General features: G+C 46.2%; 1 protein-coding gene across 2 annotated transcripts in view; it reads left to right on the top strand.

The window, feature by feature from the left end:
• Nucleotides 1-9608, top strand: part of RCAN2 (regulator of calcineurin 2) — a 53907-nt gene extending 44299 nt beyond the window's left edge. For both annotated transcript variants that reach the window (XM_056856925.1, XM_056856926.1), the window contains exons 3-4: nt 2099-2270; nt 9454-9608. In XM_056856925.1, the coding sequence (XP_056712903.1) occupies nt 2099-2270; nt 9454-9608 (327 nt within the window). The remainder of the gene's footprint in view (nt 1-2098; nt 2271-9453) is intronic.
• The last annotated feature ends 10563 nt before the right edge of the window (nt 9609-20171 follow it).

Here is a 20171-nt window from a genome sequence, read left to right as displayed (position 1 = left end):
AAACATCTTTTCCCCCCTCCCCCCTCTTCTCCCCCTGGCCTCCCTTGTGTGTTTCCGTTTGTTCAGAAAATCCCTCCTGAAGAGTTCTGGGGAAATCAAATGTTTTCTCAATACTTGTGATAATTTAGTTGGTCCTAATTTTTTAAAATAGTATTACTCTGTTGTTTTTTTATTTAGTATGAGACTCTTTCCTCACTGGCATTTGTAAACTTTCAGTAGATGAATGTTGCGAGAAGAATTCTATTCAAACAATTCTACTGTAAGAAATAACAATACTTCTGTAATTGGGGGAAATGGTCAGAATACTGTTCGCACTGAGGTGAAACTGAGAAGACCATGTGTGTGTGTTAACTGCGATCAAGTCGCTTCCAACTCAAGGCGACCCTATGATTCAAAAGTCCTCCAAAATGTCCTGTCTTTGACAGCCTTGCTCAGATCTTGCAAATTGAGGGCTGTGGCTTCCTTTATTGAGTCAATCCATGTCTTGTTGGGTCTTCCTCTTTTCCTGCTGCCCTCAACTTTTCCTAGCATGACTGTCTTTTCCAGTGACTCCTGTCTTCTCATAATGTGACCAAAATACGATAGCCTCAGTTTAGTCATTTTAGCTTCTAGGGTCAGTTCAGGCTTGATTTGATCTAGAACCCACTGATTTGTTTGTTTTTCCAGCAGTTCACGGTATCCGTAACCCTCTCCCTCCAACACCACATTTCAAAGGAATCTATTTTCTTCCTATCAGCTTTCTTCATTGTCTAGCTTTCCCACCCATACATAATAATAGGGAATACGATGGCATGAGTTAAGTTAATCTTGGTTGCCAGTGGCACATCCTTACACTTAAAAGAAGACCTTCCCTGGAGGTTTTTAAGAAGAGGCTAGATGGCCATCTGTCAGCAGTGCTCATTCTATTACCTTAGATCATGAGAGGGAGGGCACCTTGGCCATCTTCTGGGCATGACGTATGGGTCACTGGGTGTGTGGGGGGGAGGTAGTTCAGAATGTCCTGCATTGTGCAGGGGGTTGGACTAGATGACCCTGGTGGTCCCTTCCAACTCTATGATTCTATGACCGTAGGTAACCAGAATTTGTGGAAGGAGAATCCCATCTCTCCCACCCATCGTTAGGGTTGCCAGGTGCCAGGTGGTGGCAGGTAAAATCCTGCCAATCGACTGGGTTGCCCGCCGGCCAGCTGAGGGCCGGCGGGCACAGCGCACACGCTCCGTGCGCGTCACTTCCGGTTTTACCCAGAAGCGACGTGGACTCTCTGGCGACCTCGGCTGAAACCCTGTGGAAACCATAGAGTTTCAGCCAGGATTGCTAGAGCATCTACGTTGCTTCTGGGTAGACCCGGAAGTGACAAAGGTGCGTCCCGCAGGGTGCATGTGCGTGCCGTGCCAGGCGCGCGCACACTGCGCACGTCTGCCACAGCCCCGCAAAGCTCCCGCCGGTGGAGCTGCGGGGCCTGGCAAGCCTACCCATCATGGCTCCAGGCCTCACCACCCACCTTAAGCCCAGTGGCAATAGCAATGGCACCCAAGAGATGCTATGAGCCCAGAGCAGCTCCCAGCATTCTTTTCCACGGTGGCCAGGCCCAAATGGGTCCCAGAGTGCTCTGCTGTGGCAGCCGGGCCTGGTGTGTCTCCCAGAGTACTCCGCCACTGCAGCTGTGGCCAGAACCTCTCCCGGCATCTGCTGCCATCGTGGCCAGAAACAGAGATTCTTATGGCATCCACAGCTGGGCCTGGAGTGGCTCCCGGTGACCTCCACAATGGTATCTGGGCCTGAAGTCGATCCCTGCAGTGGCTGCCAGCTCAACTGGTATTTGGGAGGAATTTAATATGGGGGGAATTTAAATCCCCAATGTATTTTTTTTTTACTTTTCAGATTCTTCTGCAAACTTGGGGAGTACTCCCAAGTTTACAGAAAAGTCTATCGAGCATCGATATGGTCCTGATCTGAGGATTTAGGTATCCGCAGATGGGGGCGGGGGGGGGCACACAATCGCTATTAGATATATAGATAACATTCTCTGCCTTTGCCCTTTTGGTCTTCTCCCAGTTGAAGCAAGATTTCTAAGTCGGTTTTCTCATTCATTTAAAAGGTCCAGACCTCTGAGACTGACGGGGACAAGAGACATTTGGCTCCCCCACAGCCAGCAAAGCAGTTTCTCATCTCTCCTCCCGCCTCACCTCCCATCGGCTGGCAGCCGGTTAGTGACGCGACGCCTGTTATCAACTACGACCTTCTTTGCGCCGTTTCGAAACTGGGACCAGGTGAGGTAACATGACTGCTTGTGGCTTTTAAAAGTGTGCCTTTAAAAATTTGTTCGGCTTTGTTCTAAGTCTGTGCAGTAAGGCCCCCCCCCCCCCAATTCTTCCCTTCAGGCATTTAGTATGAATCGTGGGGAATCATTCTGGGACAAACTTGTCAGCTGTTGGTGGGTACATGAGAGAGGGCCTTTTCAGTGGCAGCCTTCCCAGGGAGGTGCGCCTGGTCCCCTCACTTTTGACCTTTAGGAGGCAATTGAAGACGGTTTTATTTAGGGCTACATTTGGCCCTCTCTCATATACTCACCAACAGCTGACAAAAGTGGTAGTCTACTAGCAGTCCTGAGTTATCATTCAAAATTTTGCTTTTTATGTTTTTAATATATTTTATGTGTTTTGTCTATGTTGTAAGCTGCCTTGAGTTGCTTGAGAAAGGCAGCTAATGAATGTGATGTAGTGGTTAAGAGCCGTGGTTTGGGACGGTGGACTCTGATCTGGAGAACCGGGTTTGATTCCCCACTCCTCCACATGAGATGCGGAGGCTAATCTGGTGAACTGGCTACACACAAAGCCAGCTGGGTGACCTTGGGCTAATCACAGCTCTCTCAGCCCCACCTACCTCATAGGGTGTCTTGTGGGGAGGGGAAGGTGATTGTAAGCCCGTTTGAGTCTCCCTTAAAGTGGTAGAGAAAGTCAGCATATAAAAACCAACTCTTCTCCTTCTTCTCCTCCTCCTCCAATGGATTTCCCCACTCATACAATTCCCCTGCTTGTTCCGAAAACCTACATTTTATGTTGCTACGTGTGCCGCATAAAGGAACATCAGCACTAACTCAACACACACACACAGCATTGTAGAGGCATTACAGGAGGAAACATTTAGACCAGTTATCTGGATAATAAATCAATTCCTGCTTCAGAGCCGCTGGAATGTGAAACGCGGCTCATAATTCTGCACACTGGGGCAGCATTTCGCAAAGGTCGCCTGCTCTCTCCTTCGAAGAGCCTGCGGGCAGAGATAGGACAAGTCATTGTTGGGAGGAGTTTTCCCTCCCCCTCCCTCCCCCCTCCCCTCTCCCCCTGTGCTATTTTTAGCACGCATTGGTGAGATCAATTTTAGTTAAGTGCAGATGACAGTTTTAAAATGAGCTGCAGTTGTAAGATGCAAGCCTGCTAACCCTTAGCATTCTATTTCCGAAACAAGGACAGAAATGCTGCAATTCCCAATGCCTCACACAGGAAGCCGCCTTGTACTGAATCAGACCCCTGGTCCATCAAGGTCAGTATTGCCTACTCAGACCGGCAGCTGCTCTCCAGGGTCTCAGGCGGAGGTCTTTCACATCACCTACTTGCCTGGTCCCTTTAACTGGAGATGCCGGGGATTGAACCTGGGACCTTCTGCATGCCAAGCAGATGCTCTACTACCGAGCCACAGCTCCTCTACCTCCTCCTTTGAAATGCCCCTCCTGTAGTGGTAAAGGCTTGGTTTTTTTTATTTATTTATTTATTGTGCTGCACTTTTGCCCCTCCCTCCCCATCCTGAAGGCCGGGCTTGGGGCGGCTCACAAACAGAATTACACTAAAAACGATAAAATATTAAAATACAATTTAAAATGCACTTTCAAAATAGCCCGAACCATTTCAGTAATAGGGCAGTAATGCCCCCGATGGCGCTAGAATCAAAAATAACCGCTTGCAGTTAGGCAATTAGATGTAATCACCTCTAAGATGGTATAAGTGGCGGGGGGTGGGGGGTGGGGGACTCAGCTGCAGGGGAGGAGTTGTTGGTTTTTTTATGTGCCAACACTCTCTACCACTTAAGGAAGACTCAAACTGGTTTACAATCCTTTCCCCTTCTCCTCCCCACACCAGTCACCCTGTAAGGTAGGTGGAGCTGAGAGAGTGTGACCAGCCCGAGGTCACCCAGCTGGCTTCATGTGTAGGAAGAAGAGTTGGTTTTTATATGCCGACTTTCTCTACCACTTAAGGAAGAATCAAACTGGTTTACAATCACTATTCTCTCCTCCCCCACCCTTATTCCAGATCATGTGTGAATGCTCCTTTGGAGCCTTTCAATCTCCACTTATTGTGTTATTAAAAGGCAAATTGCAACCTTATTGGCTCTGGAATTTTCCAAAAGTTATAGAAAGGGGTCACACTTTTTATCTTGAATAAGCAAGCACAGGGCTTTGAACCTCTGAAATTTCTTTGCTCTGTCCCTGAATCTGAAATGGCACCTCGGGATTCTTCATGCCCTACGGAGCCTGCCGTGGTCCCACCCTTTCAGAATTCATGTTGGGTTATGGGTGCTACAGCGTGTTCCCATGATCAGGGTTGCAAATAGGGTTGCCGACCTCCAGGTAGTAGCTGGAGATTTCCTGCTATTACAACTGATCTCCAGCCGATAGAATCATAGAATCATAGAGTTGGAAGGGACCACCAGGGTCATCTAGTCCAACCCCCTGCCCAATGCAGGAAATTAACAACTACCTCCCCCCACATCCCCAGTGACCCCAAAATGGCTGCTTTGGCAATTGGACTCTATGGCATTGAAGTCCCTCCCCAAATCCCGCCCTTTTCAGGCTCTGCCCCCAAAATCTCCCGCTGGTGGCAAGGAGGGACCTGGCAACCCTAGTTGCAAAGGATCTTTTCCTCTCTCCCCCACCCCCCGCCTGCTCCAGGTCCAGCTTTACAGCCCTACAGAACAAACTGACCTAGGTTGTTGGTAACAGTCTCCGCGAAGAGGAAAGTCCATTAGTAGAGCAAATCGCTCCGAGGCCCATTAACGCTCGATCGCAATTCACAGCCGTGACCAGGCAGCAAAAATACCGCTGCTGTGCTTTGCTTGCTAATTTTTCAGGCCCGGGGAAACAGTGCTTCCTCAGAGGAGAGGGGATTGTCCTTGAAAGCCCGTCACACTGCCTCATAAATGAATACGGGACTGCAGCGCAATAGCTGTCGCACAATTTCCAGGTTCTTAAAAAAATAAATGGAGGAGTGTTGTGTTCTTTGTAAAACGTCAGCCTGTTTTATGGCTGCGAGCCATTAAAAATTGTGAATGTAATCTGCTCAGCACTGGCTGTTTTTCACATTTTATGTCTCTGAATGTACATGGAACATTAGCCGGGCAGGCCATGCTTCCTCCCGAAACTGGTTCCTGATGAACAGGACTACTTCCAGGGCTGCCGTTTGAAAATTAGTGATGGAATATGCCCTCATTAGAGTTGCCAGCTCCAGGTTGGGAAATACCTGGAGATTTTTGGGGTGGAGCCTGAGGAGGGTGGGTATTGGGGAGGTGAAGGACTTCAGTGTCATGGAGTCCAATTGCAAAGTGGCCATTTTCTCCAGGGGAACTGACCTCTATCAGCTGGCGATCAGTTGTAATAATAATAATAATAAGAAGAAGAGTTGGTTTTTATATGCTGACTTTCTCTACCTCTTAAGGGAGACTCAAACCGGTTTACAATCACCTTCCCTCCCCACAACAGACACCCTGTGAGGTGGGTGGGGCTAAGAGAATGTGACTTGCCCAAGGTCACCCAGCTGGTTCTACGTATAGGAGTGGGGGGAAAAACCCGGTTCACCAGATTAGCCTCCACTGCTCATGTGGAGGAGTGGGGAATCAAACCCTGTTCACCAAATCAGACTCCACCGCTCCAAACCACCGCTCTTTAGCACTACAACACACTGGCTAGCGGGAGATGTCCAGCTACTACCTGGAGGTTGGCAACCCAAGCCCTCATGTCGCAGCTGATTTATGGCAACCAGGGTGGATTTGATTTAAGTCTAATCAATTTAAATTACTAGTCAGTAAGACTAGATTTAAATCATCGTTTTCCACATAAAGACTTGTGGAGTATTCTGCTCTAAAGGGTTCACTTTCATTTTTACTACTTGCCCCTCCCTCCTCACACTTAGCTTCTTGTGCAGATCTATGCCACTCACCAAATAATCTTCTATTAATTGAACTTCTCAAAACTTAGCACTGAAGATGTAAGGAGTTGATTCTGTGTGCTTAGATTTGCAAAGAAACAATGGGATTAAAGTCTTTTTCTCAACTCTCTATGTTTATTTTATAACATTTTTACTGTGAAGGTATGTTATCTCTGCAGACATAAATTCATAGTTTTGAGAACTGCAAAACCAAGCATCTATGATAATATGTTCTAGATAGAAAAATTGCCCAAATTAATCTTACAGAAACTTCTGGAAGAGCATGACATTTAATGGAATTAATGGAATTCATTTACCAAAAATGTAAACATTGCATGAATATAAAGCCTCATGCTACATAATTAAAAACGAATCCTTATTTCACGATGAATAACCTTTGGACATTAATGTATCTTAAATAGAAAATTATCTTTAGATATATTTTCCCTCAAAAAGCGTTCTATTTTTTTAAAATCTGATTTAAATTTTTAAAAATGCAATTTAAATTAAAAAATCTGATTTTTAATTTTTTTTAAGTCATTGATTTTTACCCCATAGGGTTTTCAAGGCAAGATACTTTGGACTTCCTTGGTGGTTTCCCATCAAAGTACTAACCAGGACCAAGCCAGCTTAGCTTCTAGAACTGGCAAGATCGGATCAGTCGGAGCCTTACTCACCTGGACACCTGCCTATAATGTTCCATTTTCCAAGTGGAAAGCAGATCCTCTCAGTACTATTACAAGCAGGTGTCCCTTGACAATGAGGATAGAATCATAGAATAGAATCATAGAGTTGGAAGGGACAACCAGGGTTATCTAGTCGAACCCCCTGCACAATGCAGGAAATTCACAACTGCCTCCCCCACATACACCCAGTGACCCCATGCCCAGAAGATAGCCAAGATGCCCTCCCTCTCATGATCTGCCTAAGGTCATAGAATCAGCATTGCTGACAGATGGCCATCTAGCCACTGCTTAAAATCCTTCAGGGAAGGATCACTTACCACCTCCCAAGGAAGCCTGTTCCACTAAGGAACTGCTCTAACTGTTAGAAAATTCTTCCTAATGTCTAGACGGAAACTCTTTTGATTGAATTTCAACCTGTTGGTTCTGGTCCGACCTTCTGGGGCAACAGAAAACAACTCGGCACCCTCCTCTATATCCATCTGTGATGGATGGAAAAGACTCTGTCTGCATCTCTCTCTCTCTGTGTCTGTCGTGAAGCAGAGCTGTATGCAGATGACAGTGACCAGCGTGGACCTGGGAGCTGTTTGACAGCACTGACGTCAGCCCATAGCTGTGAAATTAACCGAAGCCTGCAGGGAAAATCAGGAAAGCAGAACCTTATAATTTCTCCGTTCAATTCGGCCAGGCTGTAATTTCTCCCTTTACGTTTTAGCCTGTCGGCCAGCCATTTGCTGCCTTACTGCTTCTGGATCAGAGAAGAGTCCTCAAAATAGAAATTGTCCTCTTGCATTATAGCCACGGTGGTAGAATATTTCTTCTAGGATAAAGGCGGATGCGTAGATTTTGTTGGAAAGCTTGATCTCTGTATAGAAAACCACGCGCAGTGTACGAAGGGCAGCCTTGATTCTTTGTTCTGTTGTGGATACATGCATTATTTATTTGGGGTTGTGGCTCAGTGGAAGAGCCGTTGCTTTCCTTGTAAGAAGGTCCCAGGTTCAATTCCAGCCATCTCCAGTTAAAAGGGTCAGGCAGTAGCATGATGGGAAAGACCTCTGCCTGAGACCCTGGAGAGCTGCTGCCGGTCTGAGTAGGCAACGCTGATCTTGACAAGAAGACTGAGAGGTGATATGATAACCGTTTTCAAGTACTTGAAGGGCTGTCATATAGAGGATGGTGCCGAGTTGTTTTCTGTTGCCCCAGAAGGTCAGACCAGAACCAACGGGTTGAAATTAAATCAAAAGAATTCCCATGTAGACATTAGGAAGAATTTTCTAACAGTTAGAGCGGTTCCTCAGTGGAACAGGCTTCCCTGGGAGGTGATAAGCTCTACTTCCCTGGAGGTTTTTAAGAAGAGATTAGATGGCCATCTGTCAGCAATGCTGATTCTATGACCTTAGGTAGGTTATGAGAGGGAGGGCATCTTGGTCACCTTCTGGGCAAGGAGTAGGGGTCACTGGGGGTGTGGGGGGAACCAGTTGTGAATTTCCTGAATTGTACAGGGGGTTGGACTAGGTGACCCTGGTGGTCCCTTCCAACTCTATGATTCTATGATTCAATAGTTAAGAGCAGGTAAGGACAAAATCTGTTCTTTCACCAGACATCAGGAGTAACCAGCCAGATTTAGCCTCCAGCTCAGCAGTGTCCTCGCATTCCTATCCCCATTTTCTTTCTCTCACATGAGTGCCTGTCAATACCCTTCTATGTAGCAAAGTGCCCTTGGGGGGAGTAGTATTGCAGTGGTAACACAACTTCTACTCCCCTGGACGGGCCAGGCTTCACCACCAGGGACCTGGGTAGGCCTGTGTCTCTTTGAATAAAGTGTACCAGTGCACCGAGTTTGCATCCTCACATCGCTGGATATTGCATTGTAGCAGGTATTTTTCCCCAATCCAGTTGTGAATCATTCCTGGAATGCATCGATAGCACGCAGGACCACAATTGTGTGGATGTGGCCCGAATGTCCCTAAAATATACTCATGGAAATTTCACCAATATATAGGATTGGGAATGCTGCATTTTATTTATTTGTTTGTTTGTTTATTGTTTCGATTTGTATCCCGCCCTCACTCCCCGGCCATGGAAATCAGGATAGCTGATCCATGGCCCATGTACTTCAAATGTCGAGCCCAGGAGTCCCTAAAGTAGTGCCCGCAGGTGCCATGGTGCCTGCTGAGATCTTTTTTGGTGCCTGCCAAGTGTTTTTAGTGGTGGGTGGGGCTTTTGCCCAGCAAGTCTTCTGATTGGCTATTGGAGATTTGATTGGCTGTGCAGATTTTTAAAAACATTGCTTTGGCAGCAGTGACCACCACAGCAAAAGGATCTTCAGTGTGTGGCTGAAGGTAAGCTGTGGCAGCAATTTTGTGGCTGGTTCCACCTTCTGTGGTGGCCATTTTGTGGCTGGTTCCACCTTCTGCAGTGGCCATTTTGTGGCGGTGCTCACTGTGTTGTGTCAGAATACTAAAAATGCCCACAGGCTTCATAAAATGCCACCGTGCTTCATAATAGAGGAGGTCTCTTTACCAGACATGAAAACAGCAACTTGTCTTCTAAACGCTTTTCTTTCCTTGCAGGTGAGAAATATGAGTTACACGCGGGCACAGAGTCCACTCCAAGCGTCGTGGTGCAGATCTGTGACAGCGACTCGGAGGAAGACCCAAAGAATTTGCCAAAGCCAAAAATTATTCAGACTCGACGTCCAGGCCTGCCTCCTCCGGTGTCTAACTAATTATCTCCCTCAAGAGCGTCTCTTCTTTCGTCCGCCTTTGTCCCGTTTGTTTTTTCGTTGGCTTTGTTTCTCTGTGAAAGGGCAAGCCCTGGTCTGGGGAGTCGTGGCTTATTTGAGCTTCGTGGAGTGTTCTCTTCCGCTGCTGTGAAGTCTAACTTAGCTAAAGGGTTAGGAAAATGTTCTTTGTAACCATACCGCCATGCACACTGGTCGATGTGTTTGAGATCAGGCAGGGGTGGGAAGAGGGGTTGGTTAGGCTGAGTCTTTCATAAGAACTTAAGAAAGGCCATGCTGGATCAGACCAAGGTCCATCAAGTCCAGTAGTCTGTTCACACAGTGGCCAACCGGGTGCCTCCAGGAAGCCCACAAACAAGACTACTGAAGCAGAATTATCCTGCCTGGGTTTCCCAGCATATATTCCCAGCTAATATATTCGGCATGCTCCTCTGATCCTAGAGAGAATAGGTATGCATCATGACTAGTTTCCATTTTGACTAGTAGCCATAAATACCCCTCTCCTCCATGAATATGTCCACTCCCCTCTTAAAGCCTTCCAAGTTGGCAGCCATCACCACATCCTGGGGCAGGGAGTTCCACAATGTAACTAGGTGAGCTTGCTTTTCAGAGCTCACTTTGTAGTAGATGGCAGCAGTGATGCCATGGAGACGCACAGATGTGTTGAGCTGTCCCCTGAGGCCTGCCTCCTCCTTCTGGATCCCCAACTCCCATTGAGTTCAAGATCCCTGCTTAGCCACACTTCATATGAGGCAGTAGGTTGGATCCTGTGTTCCACTAACTCCAGTGCTTTCCCCTCTGGTGCATGCATGAAGTTGCCCTAGTCCAAAAAAGACTCTTGTTCTGTCAAAGTATTATCTACTCAGACTGGCAGCAGCTCTCCAAGGTCTCAGGCAGAGTTCTTTGACATCACCTTTGGCTCAATGGTAGAGCATCTACTTGGCATGCAGAAGGTCCCAGGTTCAATCCCCATCATCTCCAGTTAAAGGGACTAGGCAAGTAGGTGATGTGAAAGACCTCTGCCAGAGACCCTGGGGAGCCGCTGCCGGTCTGAGTAGACAACACTGACTTTGATGGACCAAGGGTCTGATTCAGTATAAGGCAGCTTTATGTGTTCATGTGCACGGTGTTCTGCACCAAGTGGGGTCTCCAAGGGGAGGCCTATGTAGAGTCCATTACAGTAATCTAGTCTTGATGTTACTGTAGAGTGGATCCAGGTGGCCAGATCAGCTGTGTCTTGCAGGCTAGTCTGAGTTGGAAGAAAGCCTGTTTCTGCAGCTGCATTAAATTACTTCTCCAGCAGCAATGGTGGTTCCAGTATAACCCCGAGGATCCGCAAGAGTCAGCTGAACGCCATTGAAAGCAGGAAGCACAATGCCCTTCGAGGTCTCTGCCTTCCCGACCAGAATCACTTCTGTCTTGTCTGGTTTTGGTTTCATTTTATTTGCTTTTGGCCATTTGACCACAGCGGGCAGGCTGCAGCTCAAGACCTCTACCACATCTCCTGGGGGTTTGGATAGAGAGATGTAAAGCTGGGTTCTGTCCGCATATCAATGATATCCCGTTCCGAACTACAAGTGATGTCTCCTAAAGGCTTCACGTAGAGGTTAAAGAGGATACTGAAAATTCTCTTAGCGCTCCCTGGCACACATCTCAGAAGCTGGTTACCCAAGATTGGGTGGAGAAGGTAAAATTATATAATAGAAAAATATTTTTATTTTATGGCACTTGAAGCAGGTTAAAAACATTAAAAATGATAAAACAAGGCACACTGACGACTCATAAGGCTGATAGACTTAAACCACACTAACTATACTCATTTTGGCCTTCTGGCCTTCATCAGTGGTCAAATAAAAAACACCTATAATGCACACCCAAGTAACATACAAAAGTATGACCATATATAGATAGATAATAGGATGTATAATAAAATTCAAATTAGAAATCCCTTTAGGTAGAATACCTGTTCACTGGGCTGTATTGGTCTCTCTTACAAAGTGTGCATGCAAGTATCAACCTAGTAAAGTAGGTGGTTTAAGTCTATCAACCTTATGAGGGGAGGGTCTGTGGCTCACTGGTAGAGCATCTGCTTGGCATGCAGAAGGTCCCAGGTTCAATCCCCAGCATCTCCAGTTAAAGGGACTAGGCAAGTAGGTGATGTGAAAGATCTCTGCCTGAGACCCTGGAGAGCTGCTGCCGTTCTGAGAAGACAGTACTGACTTTGATGGACCAAGGGTCTGATTCATTAAAGGCAGCTTCATGTGTTATGAGTTGCCAATGTGCCTTGTATCATTTCTAATGTTTTCAACCCGATTTAAGTGCCTTATTTTTCTATTATATAATTTTACCTTCTCCACCCAACCTTGGGTACCCAGCTTTCGGTTTTTTAAGGTTGGGTTTCTTCCCCCCCTTTTTAAATTCAGACCCCACTCAGAAGTACAGTCCCCATTATTTAAGGGGGGGGGCAGTGACATTACAAAACCTGCATAAGTATGGATATTTCAAACATTTCCTATGAAACTTTTACAACTAATTTGTTAGAGCATTGCTGCTGTCTAAACACATGCATTCCATTTCAATTGCTGTTGAGATGAGAGGCAGTTGGTTTCGTGAGAGAATAATCATCCAGCATTTGATGAACACCTGACTCTACTTGAATGTAACAGTACAGTTTGCTCCAGCTCTTCTTGGTTGGGGGTTGAGGCCTCCCCCCTTTTACGTTAAAGTCTCTCCTACTAATACGATGCTCCATTTTGCTTGCAAATTAAGAACAGGGTAGTCACTCCAGTTCCTGTTCGTAGGTTCGCATCTTTTTTTTTTTTTTTTTGAGCAAGGGGATACAGGGCTGGGAGCAATTGGTTTCAGAACAAGGAAGGCCATGCAGTTCTAACTAACAAACAGAACTGAGCAGGGACACCATCCTAGGAGATTCAACCCGTGTACGCAGATATCAAAAGGGGGAAGCAGACTGTTCCATTATAATGTATACAATAAAAATGGCACATAATTTGAATAAGGGCCCCGCACCACTGCAGTTAGAACTTGGAATAGGCAGCATTTATGGATCTCCCATTGTCACATCCAGTGGGGATCTTAGCTTGGTAATCTTCTGCTCCAGAAGAAAAACCACCCCGCAGACAGAAAACTAGCATGACGGCGAAATGTCGCATCTCTTCTCTTGCTGATTTTCTGTTTGCAGGGAATTTTTAACTTTCTAAAATGACGCTCCCCTAACATCTGGGGTGATGTTACCCATTCTACCAACTCTTTCCCCCTTCTTGCATGAAGGACATTTGTTAGTAGACAGTGGTGACCAACTGGTGACCATTATAGTAGTGTATCCCAACTCCAGGAGCTAGCTTTGAAGCCAGGTTTCCATAAGGTTTCAGTACACCTTAAGGGGGGGGGGGAACCTTAGTGTTACTAATGTTTTATAGAAGTATGGACCAGTGGTTCTGCTTTTGCATTTGTATATCTCAAGAGTTCTTTTTTTTAAAAAAACATAAAGATTCCGTGCCGTGTGTTCAGCTTGCTTTTAACTTTTTGTGGCTTTTGAAATGACATTTAAAGAATTTGGGATATTGCAGCTCAAGTCTGGTGAGTCAAATTTAATCTCGCTGCAACTTCCCAATGGACTAAGAACTGGTCCTGTGAATGTCTTATATCGTTATATTCCATTATCCCTGGGTAATGTTATGTGGCTTCCATGTGTAGACCACTGGCTTGAGCTGAAGAGAGACCGAAAACAAATGGCCAGTTGCAAATTGGTCCAAGCTCATGTGTTCCATATGAATAACAAAGATGAAACCAACCCAGTTCACCAGATTAGCCTCCGCCGCTCATGTGGAGGAGTGGGAAATAAAACCCAGTTCTCCAGATCAGAGTCCACTGCTCCAAACCACCGCTCTTAACCACTACACCTCGTTGGTGTAGAGAGATGAGCAAAATGAGGAACTTTCAGTGACTATGGAAAGGGGCATGGACAGAGCTATTTTCATGTTTAGCGAAGTTTGAACTTCATCCTGCAGAGGCGAGAAAAGATACTTGAGCTGTATAAGACTGGAATGTGGGCCACAGAGAAAGATAAGCGTCTGCATTGACCCCAATAGTAATTATAGGACAGGTGAACTAAAATGAAGGCTGAAACTGCAACAGTCAGAAGACAGACGTGGCATTAAGCATGTAAGCATGGTGTTTATTGTATAAGGTTTATTGTATAAGGCCCAAAAGGGACATAGACAACGGCAGCAAAAACAAGGTGACAAACATGATATATGGATCCCCTTTTCCACGCCGGGTGATACTGCTTAAGATGGATCCCATGCCCAGGAAAGTAAGAGTATCACTGCTGAGAGTTTTCTTGGTGATTGGAGAGTCTGGGTGAGATGCGACCAGTGAAGACGAGTGATCCTTCGCATTTACCTAGTACTTCAGAGAATTCAAAGCACTTCCTATAAATCCTTACTCCAAGCCTGTAAGGTAGGCCAGTATTATTATTCCGTATTGCAGATGGGGGAGTTGAGGCTGAGCCCAGTTAGTGAATCCGTGACTGAGCTGAGACTTGAACCAGGAACTTCTGTATTTGTATATTATTCAATACATGACATTAGCTGTCACTGCAGGTACTGTGTAGCGGCCCCCAGCTGCTGTAGCTGCAACAGAAGATAACAAGAAACAATACTGAGGTTGTTTTTAATCTGCCAGAACACTGTGTTATATTACTATATAGTGCTATTAAGTGTTCGACATGCTCTGAATAGATTTTCTTAAAGGTAAAGGCAGTCCCCTGTGCAAGCACTGGGTCATTACTGACCCATGGGGTGACGTCACATCCTGACGTTTACTAGTCAGACTTTGTTTACGGGGTGGTTTGCCAGTGCCTTCCCCAGTCGTCTCCCCTTTACCCCCAGCAAGCTGGGTACTCATTTTACCGACCTCGGAAGGATGGAAGGCTGAGTCCACCTTGAGCCGGCTTCCTGAAACCGACTTCCGTCGGGATCGAACTCAAGTCATGAGCAGAGCTTTTGACTGCAGTACTGCAGCTTACCACTCTGTGCCACGGGGCTGTATTTTCTTAGTATTTCTTTTAACATTGAAACAGAATAACAAACAAGTCACCCAAGGAAGACAAGGCTCTTAGAGTTTGATTCCAGATGGAACCTCGTTCAAGTGCCCATGTAAACATGGTGGGCCTGAGAGGTAGATAGGTGGGAAATGGGCGGGGCAAGAGGGTGGAAGATTTAATGCAAAGGAGGTTTGCCTGTCCCTTTTTTAAAAAACATTTCTTCACATCCATCTGAGTGTGTAGGCTTGTGAGTTGTGGGATGTAGCACTGTTAAAATTGCACAGGCAAGTTCTCGCAGATTCTCTTGGTGGTGCATTTTATGTGCAGGGTGCTTGCATGTGGGTTGGAAATCTCATGCGCCATTATAAACTGCAACTTATTTGTGCACAATGTTCCATCTTTGCACTTCGCAAAGACTTCCCGTAACAGACATAAGTTGGATGGGTTAAAAAATGACACACACACCCCTTCTGTTGGTATATTTTAAAGCCAGTTTTACTCAGCTGTTGAAAGTAATAGATTTTTAAAATGGGTTAACTGGGAAGCAATTGCATCTCTGTAAATTCCTTGAAGTTGTGTTCCTGTTTGTTAATATATTTAACAACAAAAACAAAGTATATGACTAGAATATATTTTAGAGGCGAGTGTGCTTCGTGTTCTAGAATGTCCTAAAGGAATGTCACTTTTGATTTTTTTTTTAAATTCCTAATCCTTGAATTTTGACAAGGTTGTCTGTCTGTGGTTAGTCTCGCTCAAGCCTTTTATGCATGTTTATGTTCCATGCTCTAATATCACGTTCTTCTCATTCAGGTATCATAACTGATGACAGAGATGTGACGTACCTGTACATATTACAGATCAATACTATTTTTAACCATATCTTTTGTACAAATATCCACGTTCGTTCTATATTTCATTGGAAATCTAAAATATTAAAATTCGGTGGAAACTGATGTTCTTGTCTATACTTCATTCCCTTTTTCACTTGAACTTTAACGCCTTTGCAACTGATGTCTGACTTGGAATTCTACAGGGTTTATCACCATAACTCTCAGGGCATGAATGCCTTTTTTGTCGTTGCCATCCGCTATCTTCTACCGTACCCAATTACTGACACAGATTGCTGCCACTTCTGGCCAGCCGTTGCTCTCCAAAAACAAGAATCAAATCCTATGTTATACCTTTTATTAGGGCCAACCAAACAGACACAAAACATTGTGCAAGCTTTTGAGCTCAGCAGAACTCTTCATCAGGCTGGATTTTACCACATATTAAAAGATAGATGGGTGAAAAGCAGACTCTTGCATGCTTGCATCTCTTCGGATGCATGCAAGATCAGACCTTTTTAAATGTTGTGACATCCAGCCTGATGAAGAGTTCTGCTGATCTCAAAAAGCTTGCACAGTTCATACTGTAACTTATTGGAGATCAGGTAGTAAGCTGTGAAACTGCCTGCTAAAGGCACAAAGGATCATTAAATCAATAATTGCTGCAAAGTTATTGTATTCCCTCTACCTAAAAATGATCAGTGAACTTTAATGAGGGGAAAGGATGTGGCTCAGTGGAAGAGCCTCTGCTTGGCATACAGAAGGTCACAGGTTCAGTCCCTAGTATCTCCAATTAAAAAGAACCAGGCAGTAGGCGATGTGCCAGAGACCCTGGAGAGCCGCTGCCAATCTAAGTAGACAATACTCTGGTGGACCGCTGGTCTGATTCAGTATAAGGCAGCTTCATATATATTCAAGGTTAGGAAAAGCAGAGAAAATAACATTAAAGGCCATTTGCCATAAATATAATGATGTGCATATATGTACAGTAATATTTAACCACATTGGAGACACAAGGGCTCCCAGATTCAGGGGGAACCAGGGGCCACCCTTGGCATCCACTCACCACGTCAGCAAAACAGGGAGCACCTTTAGGGCAATGCCTGCAGGCCTGCTTACTGGCTCCAACTGGCCCTTTAACAAAAACAAACAGAAGTCCAGTGGCACCTTAAAGACAAACAACGTTAATTTCAATATGAGCTTTGGCGAGGCATAAGACTGTGACATACAAAAGCTCATCTTGAAATGTATGTTGTTAGTCTTTTAAGGTGCCACGGGATTTTGCTATGATAGACTAATGGAGATATCCTTTTGTCACGGCCCTTTAAAAGCCCACTGCCTGACAATCAGCTGGGAGGTAGAAGAAAAAGAGTTGGTTTTTAAAAGCCGACTTCTCTACCACTTAAGGAAGAATTAAAGTGGCTTACAATCCCCTCCCCACAACAGACACCCTGTGAAGTAGGTGGGGCTGAGAGAGTGTAAATAGCCCAAGGTCACCCAGCTGGATGCACGTGTAGGAGTGGGGAAACAAATCCAGTCCACCAGATTAGGGTCTGCGGCTCATGTGGAGGAATGGGAATCAAACCTGGTTCTCCAGATCAGAGTCCACTGCTCCAAACCACAGTTCTTAACCACTACACCACGCTGGCTCTCAGGTAGCCTCTGAGGGGTGAGGCATGAGGGGATGAGTCACAGCTGAGGGGGGAGGCAGTAACATCTGCCAGGAACTGATCAGATCTCATAGGAGTTCCAGAGGCGCAGACCATGGCTTGAAGCTCTTCAATGCAAGATGGATTTCTAAGTACAGATACTACTAGCATGCACTATGCAGAGGTCTAACCTGCTATATGTACATGGGACAGGAGCTCCTGGCTTCCCCACTACACCCAACTGGCAATATAAACTGATGAAAGAAAAAAGTCACATGTGATGCAGTGCAGTCTTCACAAAGTTAAAACAGTCTAAACCCACTAAAATCAATACGGTAGGCTTGCACTGGAAAATGGTAGTGTATTTTCACTTTTCAAAACAAGTCCCCTTGTCCTTTTTCAAGATGACCTACATCATTGTAAGGTTGTAAGCTCATGCCCTGCCAGAAAATATGTTAGTTAGTCTTTAAGGTGCTACTGGACTCTTGCCCTTTTCTGTCTTTAAGTATAGGAGAGTACTTATATACTATACTTATATGCTATACTAAAAGACAGATGGATTCACATTCTAAGCTGTATCTGAAGAAGTGAGCTGTGGCTCACGAAAGCTCACGCCCTGCCAGAAAATATTTTTGTTAGTCTTTAAGGTGCTACTGGACTCTTGCCCTTTTCTACACCTGTCTTTAAGTATAGGAGAGTCCTTATATACTATACTTATATACTATACTAAAAGACAGATGGATTCACACTCTAAGCTGTATCTGAAGAAGTGAGCTGTGGCTCACGAAAGCTCACGCCCTGCCAGAAAATATTTTTGTTAGTCTTTAAGGTGCTACTGGACTCTTGCCCTTTTCTACACCTGTCTTTAAGTATAGGAGAGTCCTTATATACTATACTTATATGCTATACTAAAAGACAGATGGATTCACATTCTAAGCTGTATCTGAAGAAGTGAGCTGTGGCTCCCGAAAGCTCACACCCTGCCAGAAAATATTTTTGCTAGTCTTTCAGGTGCTACTGGACTCTGGCCCTTTAAAAAAAACACCCTGTGGTTTTGATTCTCTCTTCCCCTTCATCTTTGCTCTCCTCCCCCCATTTTTGACAGCTGGGCTCCGTCACGTGATGCATCTCCCTCTCTCTCTCTCTCTCTCTCTCTCTCAATTGTTGGTGCGACGAGCCTCAGAGCGGCTCCCCCGCCCCCTCCGCCGCATTCGGACCGCGCAGGCGCCGTCCGGAGCTGAAAAGCCTCCTGCGAAGGCTGCGACCACAGCCAGCGGCCGTTCGGGACCGCTCAGGGGCGTGGCCCCATCGCGATTGGGCCGCTGGTGGCGGGGAGGCGGGACTCCGGCCGTCCGTCGCTTGGCATTGGCGCGTCGCGGAGGCAGGTGCGGACTGGAGAGAGGGGCGCGCTCTCGTGCTCAGGTGAGGCGGGGGCGGAGGGGAAGGGTCTCAGAGCGGGAGGGGGAGCCCCGAAGAGAGGGGAGGGCAACGGTGCGGCTTGGCTTTTGCCTTGCAAAAGGGGTCAGGGACGTATGAAAGGCCCTGCTGGGTCAGGCCAAGGCCCACCAAGCCCAGCAGTCTGTTTCCCACAGGGGCCAACCAGGGGCCTCCAGGAGGCCCACAGACAAGACAGCTGCAGCAGCATTATTATTAGGTGTCCCACAGCACCTAATGCAATAGGCGTGCTCCTCTGATACTAGAGAGAATAGGTATGCAGCATGAATAATATCCATTCTAACTAACAGCCATGGATACCCCTCTCCTCCATGAACGTGTCCACTCCCCTCTTAAAGCCCTCCAACCTGGCAGCCATCACCACATCCTGGGGCAGGGAGTTCCACCATTTAACTATGCGTTGTGTGAAAAAACACTTCCTTTTATCTGTCTTGAATCTGTCACCCTCCAGCTTTAGCAGATGACATCATGTTCTAGTATTATGGGAGAGGGAGGGGGAAAAAAGAGAAAAGAGGATAGGTGTGCCTCATGACCAGCATCCGATTTCGCTGTGTGTGTGAGAAGTGCCGTCAAGTCGCTTCCGACTCATGGCGACCCTATGGATCAAAGTCCTCCAAAATGTCCTATCTTTGACAGCCTGGCTCAGGTCTTGCAAATTGAGGGCTGGGGCTTCCTTTATTGAGTCAATCCATGTCTTGTTGGGTCTTCCTCTTTTCCTGCTGCCCTCAACTTTTCCTAGCATGACCGGCTTTTCCAGTGAGTCCTCATAATGTGACCAAAATACATTAGCCTCAGTTTAATCATTTTAGCTTCTAGGGTCAGTTCAGGCTTGATTTGATCTGTAACCCACTGATTTGTTTTTTTGGCCGTCCACGGTATCCGTAACACTCTCCTCCAATTTTACTAGTAGCTGTGGATAGCCCTCTCCTCCATGAACTTGCCCACTCCCTTCTTAAAGCCTTCCCAGTTGGCAGCCATCACCCTATCCTGTGTAGTCATTTGTTTTTGGTATCAAGTCACAGCTGACTTAGGGTGAGCATGTAGGCTTTTCAAGGCAAGAGATGTTCAAAGGTGGTTTTACTGTTGCCTGCCTCTCGATCATGACCCTGGTATTCCTGAGTGGTCTCCCATCCAAAAACTGACCTGGGCCAACCCTGCTTAGCTTCTGAGGTCTGATGAGATCAGGCTGGCCTGGGCTATCCAGCGCAGGGTGCAGTCATTAAGCCAATGATATTCAAGGGAGATGAACCCCTTTCTCTGGCTGTACTGTGTGTGTGTGTTAGACATGTCCTTGTGGACTCCTGATGTGTAGAAACACCTCTGTCAGCCTGGTAGAGAAGTTCATTTCTGGCCTGTAAAATTCCACCTTCCCTGCAGGTCTCAGCCCTTTGGTTCATAGGAAAATCCTAAGTAGAGTCAGAGCCAACGTGGTGGTGTGGTTAAGAGCGGTGGTTTGGAGCGGTGGACTCTGATCTGGAGAACCGGGTTTGATTCCCCACTCCTCCCCATGAGCGGCGGAGGCTAATCTGGTGAACTGGATTCCTTTCCCCAC

The sequence above is a fragment of the Euleptes europaea genome, chromosome 10, assembly GCF_029931775.1.
Source record: "Euleptes europaea isolate rEulEur1 chromosome 10, rEulEur1.hap1, whole genome shotgun sequence".
NCBI lineage: Eukaryota > Metazoa > Chordata > Lepidosauria > Squamata > Sphaerodactylidae > Euleptes > Euleptes europaea.
This window is presented reverse-complemented; position numbering and strand designations above follow the sequence as displayed.